The sequence below is a fragment of the Cupressus sempervirens genome, chromosome 6 (genome assembly GCF_028749045.1).
Source record: "Cupressus sempervirens isolate cs-2001-9-10 chromosome 6, ASM2874904v1, whole genome shotgun sequence".
NCBI classification, from domain to species: domain Eukaryota; kingdom Viridiplantae; phylum Streptophyta; class Pinopsida; order Cupressales; family Cupressaceae; genus Cupressus; species Cupressus sempervirens.
Genome location: NC_143123.1, coordinates 597,011,693 through 597,020,381, shown reverse-complemented (window position 1 = coordinate 597,020,381; position 8,689 = coordinate 597,011,693). Strand labels below are relative to the sequence as shown.

At 37.9% G+C, this 8,689-nt stretch overlaps 1 protein-coding gene across 1 annotated transcript; it reads left to right on the top strand.

Moving 5' to 3' along the window:
* The first annotated feature begins 248 nt into the window (after nt 1-248).
* On the top strand, nt 249-1,335 carry LOC149553658 (acidic endochitinase-like). Its single transcript, XM_089789932.1, has one exon. The coding sequence runs from the start codon at nt 249-251 to the stop codon at nt 1,137-1,139; it is 891 nt and encodes a 296-aa protein (XP_089646058.1). The 3' UTR covers nt 1,140-1,335.
* The last annotated feature ends 7,354 nt before the right edge of the window (nt 1,336-8,689 follow it).

The window sequence follows — 8,689 nt, the reverse complement described above, 5'->3', positions numbered from 1 at the left end:
CGTTGGAGAGTTATGAGATGTGAATGCGGTTGGGCGCGGCGTATGCGCAGCCCAGTGTAGACTCTACAGCGACCCAGACGTGGAGTGGTGGAAGAGATGAGAGAGAAAGGGAGGGAGCATGGGTGTATATAAGGCCGAGGGAAGGCAGGCATTAAGCAAGCAAGCGAGAGTGTGATCAAAGTGAGAGAAAGAGAGAGATATTTGAGTAGTTAAGAGCAATATTCATCGGCATCTCGATATTCGAGGAAATGGAGAGGACGTGGCCGGTTGTGGTGGTCGTGGTGTTGTTGTTGGGAATGAGGGTGGCTGCAGCAGCAGGCGGAAACATCACGATATACTGGGGGCAGAACGGGAACGAAGGGAGCCTGAGCAGCACGTGCTCGACAGGCAACTACGAGATAGTGATCCTGGCATTTCTGGCAAGCTTCGGCAACGGGCAGACGCCGATGATAAATCTCGCGGGGCACTGCGACCCGTACACGAAAGGGAGCTGCAGCAGGGTGAGCAGCGACATAAAGGCGTGCCAGAGCAGGGGAGTGAAGGTGCTTCTGTCGCTGGGCGGAGGAGCGGGCAGCTACTACCTGAGCAGCGACGCAGATGCCCAGAGCGTAGCTTCCTATCTGTGGGACAACTACCTCGGAGGCAGTTCCGACTCCAGGCCCCTCGGAGACGCCGTTCTGGACGGCATCGACCTGGACATCGAGGGGGGCACCACCGAGCACTGGGGAAGCCTCGCCAAGTACGTCAAGGGATACGGATCAGGTAACATCCTTGTCACCGCAGCTCCCCAGTGCCCGTTCCCCGACGCCTACTTGGGGACCGCTCTCACCACGGGCCTCTTCGACTACGTCTGGGTGCAGTTCTACAACAACCCTCCCTGTCAGTACGGCGGTGCGGGCGGGGGCTTCCTGGACGCCTGGAAGCAGTGGAACTCTTCTCTCCCCTCCTCTGCCCAGATATTCCTCCGCCTCCCCGCCTCCTCCGCAGCGGCCGGCTCCGGCTACGTCCCTCCGCCCACCCTCATCTCCGACGTGCTCCCCGAGATCCGCACCTCTGCCAACTACGGCGGGGTCATGGTCTGGTCCAGATACTACGACCTCCAGGACGGCTACAGCTCCGCCATCAAGAACGCCGTCTAGGCACACTCCCTTACCCCTCACCCTTCCACTCCCTTTATACCCCTTATTACCATACTATGTTTCTTACAACCCACTTCTCTTTCTTTTGCACTTCTCTGTGCACTTTTACTATTATACTAGTATGCTATACTACTTGTTAAACGTCGCTCCTCTCTAGAAATAATTGTGTACATCTGTTAAGTTTGATCAATTAATATTTTATCTGTTATTTTGTATTCATCACAAGGGAAAAAATGGATGGAACGATATCACACTTCAAACATTGGATATGGTTGAGGTTTAATCCAACACGTCACACAAAGTAGCAACAAATTTAATCATTTTTCAATACTGTAAATATAAGTTTTCTATTATTAACAAGTAGATTATTACTATTTATAAAAAAACATGACCTATGGAATGACAAACATTCTAAAGTTTGCATGGAATTGACTTGTCATTTGAGATGAAATACAAGATAGTAGGCAATCAAATCATGTAATAATGAGACTTGCAGTTATATCATAAAATAGATATAAACCACCAAGCTTGCCTCATTTATTAAGAAGGTCTTATCCATCAAGAATTGGCTTCAAGCCCATATGGCATCTTCTTGAATAGGATGTTCTAGTAGTTTAGTTTCATTCCTTATAAGATGAGAAAATTATCTTCTATAACACAAACCAAGATAACCTATATCATAAGTTTGTGGGCGTGTAAAAGTCCAACAAAGCAACAAAGTTGTGGAGATCAACATGATGACTATGGCCTAATCTATAAGCAAAGGTTGATGACATACTTGTCTAATATCATTTAAAATATGTCCTTATCGACATTATTGAGTACAAGGACTACTTATTTTAGAAGGGAAAAAGTTATACTAGGGCGCATAGATGAATGATTAAGAGGAGCTTATTGGTGAGAAACTTCTTTCAAATAGTCCATTCAATGACACTAAGATGTACTACTTGAATTGTTTACTAATGAAAAAGAGTATAATTATCAAATACTATACGAACTCAATTACCTATGTCCTATAGTTTGAATTGTTATTGAATGTAATCAGTTGTATTGCAATACTCAAATATGTACTGGATATATTGTAATAAATTCAAGCTTAGCAAATTAGTATATTATATTTTATTATTTATTCATAGGGAGGAAAGTGGGTGGAATTGTATCATATTTCAAATGCTATTAATCTGACACAAAGGATAAAATAAAAAACATTTTGGTCATATCATTAAAAGAATATTTAAATCACCAAACTTACCTTGGTGTTTAAGAGAGTCTTATTGATCATGAATGCCCTTGGGCCCACATGGTATCTCCTTCAATAACATGGTCTAGTAGTTGAGTTTTTGTACTTATCTCCTTAAACATCACTCCTCTCTAGAAATAATTTTGTACATTTGTTAAGTTTGATCAAATAATATTTTATCAGTTATTTTATATTCATCAAGGAAAAAATGGATAGAATGATATCACACTTCAAACATATTGTATATGGTTGAGGTTTAATCCAACATGTTAGACAAAGTACTATCAAATCTAATCATTTGAATTCAATAGTGTAAATATAAGTTCTCTATTAACAAGTAAATTATTAATATTTATAAGAAAAATATGACATGTGGAATGACAAACATTCCAAAGTTTGCATGGAATTGACTTGTCTTTTGAGATGAAATACAAGATAGTATGCAATCAAATTATGTAATAACGAGACTCGCAGTTATATCATAAAATAGATATAAATCACCAAGCTTGCCTCATTTATTAAGAAGGTTTTATCCATCAAGAATTGGCTTCAAGCCCATATGGCATCTTCTTGAATAGGATGTTCTTGTAGTTTTGTTTCATTCCTTATGAGATGAGAAAATTATCTACTATAACACAAACCAAGAGTACCTATATCATAAGTTTGTGAGCATGTAAAAGTCCTACAAAGTTGTGGAGATCAACACAATGAATATGGCCTAATCTCTATGCAAAGGTTAATAATATGCTTGTCTAAGATCATTTAAAATATGTCCTTATTATCATTATTGAGTACAAGGATTACTTCTTTTAGAAAGAGTGATCTGAGGGATATTTTCACCAAAATTTGAAGTATCTCCAAAACTCTAACAATCAACATTATTTTAAAGTCTTCAAAATTTTACGCCCAACACAATTCAAATAGGCAAAAAAAGGAGTTTGTACGCAAAAGTTATAGCTAGTCAAAGTTTGGTCAAACCAAGTACAGAGGTCGTCAAAAGGTGAAAAAATCATCTTGAAAGTGGTCAACAATGGGTTTCAAATTAAAGATCTCATCAAGAGCTTTCTAGCAGCGTTCGTTTCATCAAAAATGGATTTCGTATGCGAAAGATATGTTCGATTGTGGAAAAATAATAATAATAATAATTTAAAAATAAAATAATAAATATTTGATAGCGGTGCCAGGTTTTGAACCCGTGACCACCGGCCCCTAAAATTCGGCCAGTGAACCCTACCATAGTATAAAGGAGGCCAAGTTACATCTCTAAAGTAACTACGAGTTATCCTTCTCATGTCAAAAAGATGTGTGTAATAATGAATCTCTTTTGTAAAGTTACTTTGAAAGATTCCTTTGTGATAAGGCTTCGAGGAGTCTGGACATGTGTCCATTTTCTATGGACGGATTCCAATTATTTTAAACTCCCTTGTATTGTAAAAGTTGGTGCTCATCCTATATAAGGGCATCCATCTCTCCATTAGGGAGGCAAGAGGTTCTGAGTTCAAGTTAAGTTCAGTTGAAGTCTAGAAAGCTTTGAGTGTTTAGAAAAAACATTTTAGAAGGACATAGAGAGTATGCTCTCTTCCGAAAGGAAGATCAGAAATTAGATTGTCTTCACTAAAATATGTGTTTGTAATTTCTGTAGTGTGTAGATATTCTAAGATATTGTCCATGATGTTTTGTAATCCATAAGATCCTGTATAGTTGGTATCAGAGCCTGGTGTTTAATATACAAGAAATCTTTTGCAATTAGTGAGTTCCTTATCTGGATTCTATTCTGTCTCTTTGTTGTTCTGTTTGGTCATGTGTGAAGTAAGTCCTCGTTATCTAGCCATGTGAAAGGCATCTTTGAGGCAGGGAAGGTAGCACAGCTCATACCGTTTTGCAAAATGAAATAGGATGGCAGAATTCCAACATATTGAGAATGATAACAAGAATTCAAAAGATTCACTTGTAAGTCTTAGCTCTATGTTTGATACAGTACATGATGTCAATATAGATAAAGATAGTTTTGCATCTGATCATGGTAAATTTGAGCTTCCATCTAAATGTTTTAAGTTACCATCTAAGAAATGGATTGAAATTTATGGTGATCTAGGGTTTCTATCATATAAGTCTAAGTTTGTATGTAAGCCCATTGAAATGCAAGTAGTTGTTAAGAATGACTAGCCTCATAGTTTCATTAATCTATTGTCCAGTAAAGAAATCCAAGGTCTCGTCAAACGGGCCAAATAAAAAAATGGTTTTAAGTATTTTCATATAGGTCATATTGTTGTTGGTGTTGAACCCTTGTATCGCAAAGGCATTCCTACCACAGTTATCATGACTCTCCTTTATGTTAGACATAATCGTTATGCCGATATGTTAATGGGAGGCATTTCTGCCCCTATGGCTGTAGGAGCCACTGCTTTTGATAATGTTCCAAATTTTGCTATAAGTCTTCTTGATGACCATTTGGATAAAATCTTAATGTTTCAGTTTGGTACCCAGTATTTAGATGTGAAACCTAGATCAAGAACACATGCTTTGTTCTTTTCTCTATATGGTTGTTTGTTTAATACAACGGTGCCCATTGTTAAGGATCCTAGAGTAGATAAGTCTAAAGCCAATTATTCTCTCCTCTGGAAAATAGAATCTAAAGGTGCCCAGTTAACTGTGCCTCGCATGATTAATTTAATTGATATCAAAGTTCCAAAAGAATGGCTTATAGATGTCTGAGCACTTAAGCAATTGGATGCCCCTCACAATTTAACCACTATTGCTAGTGTACAAGAAACCACTCATGAAACTCGCATATCCTTTGATGATAATCATCCTTCAAGCTCATCCACTCAGTTATCCACATCTCATGCTTCCTTGTCACGAATCTCTACTTTGAGTCGTAGGCCATAGCCAAACTGTTGCCATGATAATGCAGTTCCTAATTTGACTAGTTCTTTGTTTTGTACTATATGTCAACAGTCATTTGAAGAAAAACCTGTGGTATCTAATCCATTAACTCAACAAGTTATTAACTGTTCACATCCTTAGTTCACTGAGCTTGATGATGGCAGTCTCCAATCTAATCATTGTCCCTTTGTTCAATCAGTATTTCATGTTTGAATGATCCTCTCGGGTCAAAAGACTTCTTTTTTTGAAAATAAGTTTGAAGAACCCAAAGTACCACCTTTTAATGATTTCATTTTGCAGTCCTCTGATGATAAATTCAGCATCCCATTTTTGCCTCATCATGTTGTTGCCTTTGGCTAGCCTGATGCAACCACCCAAACCAAAATGTTGAACTACGCCAATCTATGTATTCGAAAGGCCTTTCTTTTTCAACAAGATTTACATCATAAGTTTGTGCAAGTTAAACTTGCCTGCCAGAAAGCTGAAGCTAGCGTTAATGCAAATTTCCATATGTTCCTTGCTCAGCTCCAAGCCCTTGAGTCTCGCTTAAATACCCACCTTAATTCCAGCATGCAAGCTGATATTACCACTTTGAAGCAAACCTATGCTACTTTTTGCACCTCTGCTAAAGCGTGGTGGACCGATAATACTTGCCAACTACAAAAATTGCATACTCTTGCTCAAACCACTGCTCGCATTGATCAAACTACTACCCAGCTTCGCTCTTAATAGTTGGCTGACAGTTAAGGTTTCTGACAAACCTTAACCACTGTGACTACAAAAATTGAACAAGCCATAGCCACTAAGAACCAAGTGCAAGGCCCACAGTCTATGTTCCCTGATTCTTCCCAAGACCTTGTTAGACTCCAAAGTAAGTCTAAAGGAAAAGCTCTCACCCTTGATGTGCCAAAACCCAAACTCGAGGAGTTTGATCCTAAGACAGGCCAATGGAAGAATGTTAATATGGTTAAACAAGAAGCTGAAGGACCATATGATCAGTTACATGTTTTCTCTGAAAATGTTCTACCATTAGTCAACTTTGATGACTATGATCCCATAAAAAATAAAGCCACTATAGATGCATTTAGAACTTGGATAGATAATGTCGTGTATGCAACCAATCTTTCTCAAGATCAAGCAATTAGAAAGGCTTTAAATGCACTAACGGGTATAGCCCGGTCAGCATGGGATTCTTTGACACATGTTTCTAAAGAAGATCTCATCAATAGTAGTGTAAATACTATATGTGAAGCATTGTATAGAATGTTTGTTGGTTAGCATGATAATGAACAAAGAGATGCCTACAAACGTTTTAAGGAAAATCGCATTTGTGATATGAAACATTTTGATGCCCACTGTAGTGAGCAATATACTAATTTTTATTAGTCAGGACAAACCAACAACAATGTGTGGATGTATAATACTTTTCTAGAAGGTTTCCCTGTCTAGTTACAGCCTTTCTATAGGAAGAAAATTCTAAATAGCATCCTCAACACTCCTGACATGACAATTAATGATGTCACTTTCCCTGAGTTGGTCCAATTTATCAAGGAAATCAATAGTGATCTATGTACTAAGAAACAAACCAAAAAGAAAAAGAAAGAAGTTCTGCCTTATTTAAAAATAGGTCCGTGTCATTGTAAAGCCAACAGTTATGGGTGTTTTCAACATAAGAAAACACATAAATCTCATAGGAGATTTAAAGGTTATTCTAAAAAGAAATCCTTTTCTTCCAAGCCTTTCAGAAAATCTAAACATAAAAAAGTGTTTCTACGAAATAAAAGGAAAGTTCACAGAAAGGATTTTACTCCTACTTGTTACATTTGTAAAGGAGCACATTATGCTAACAAATGTCTAGATAAAGGCAAAAAGAATTCCAAGAGAGTTCGTACTCTCACAGAAGCTAAATTAGATACTTTGCCTCTAATAATTATTTCAGAACCTTCAGATTCTGAAGATATTTTGCTTACAAAAAGCTCCAGTGAAGATGAAGCTCCAGATGATAAGCAATTCTGCCAAATTAGTCAAAATCCAGAGCCCAAAGAATATTTTTCTCTAACTTCTTTTGATTCTGAGTGTGATTCTAATATCTCTTTTTCTTGTTTTATGTTTCACAAATCACCTTGTTTTCTGGGTCGAGGTCAATCCCTCACTCAACAGAAACCACATTGGTTAGACCTCACACCTGAACAATAATTGGAGTGCCTGAAAATAAAAGCTTCATAGTTGGAATCAAGAAAAGCTCAGTTTTTGACTCCTCATCAGCATCAAAAAGTGTTAGCTGACTTGGTAAAATTAGAAGTAGACCATCAAAAAATCTTAGAAGAATATCCAAAACTTTCTGTTGTGGCATGTTTTGCTAATGATTAGACTAAAGAACAAGAAGTCATTCGTCCAACACATGAGTATGTACCACATCCTTTAGCTGAAAAAGTTTTTGCTAAAAATTCTAGAAAAGAGTGGTTATCAAATTGTCTTGTTTTTTTGTATACGGTAAAAATTGATGTGTTAAGAGAAATTTCTTCTATCCAAAAAGAATTGCAAGAGTATACTACTAGCACTAGTTCTCTTAGTGCTTTGGATAAATTTTTAGTAGAAATTGAATAGGCTTAGGAAGCATCATCCACACCCGAACCTAAACCAGAAGTGCAACCACCTGAGAATCAAGTCTTTGCTTACTTAAAAGGAATTTCCAATCCTTGCCCAACATTCTTGCTTACTATTAAATTGCCTGGTATCAAGCCCTACACTCTATGTGCTTTGCTTGATTCTGGTGCAGATTGTAACCTTGCTTGTGCTCAATGTTTTCCATCAGATTGTTGGTTACCAACCACTACCACTATCCACTCTATTTCACATTCCAACAATCCTATTCGTTTCCAAGCCACTGTACCTATCCAATTCCAGTCTCACCAGTAAATGGCTACGTTTCTCCAATTTCCAATTGACCAATATGATTGTATCATTGGAAGCCATACTTTGAAACAATGGAGTCCCTATATTGTTGGTTTTCCCAGCACTACGCTTACCTTTCAATTTGGCACTGTTCCCCAAATCAATGAAAGTCATGCATATTCACCTAAACAAGCCTTTCCTACTTCTCCTAAGCCTCTTTTGCCTGGTTCCCATGTCTAGCTTTCCAACCAGTCTCTTTCCACCCGAGGGGAGTTAGAACAGATTCAATAGGATTTTGTTGCCACTGTCCTCACCAAAGATCTGCATAAATATCAGCACAATTTTGAATGCTCTTTGCCTTTGAGAAGAGATGAGAATGGAAAAGAACTTTTCCCTAAGAGTCGAGCCAATTATATTGTCTTGTCCCATAGTGAACAAGAATTATGTGAGAAAGAAATTGCTGATTTATTGTAAAAAATTATTATCAGACCTAGCACTAGTCCATTCTCCTGCCATGTTATGTATGTCC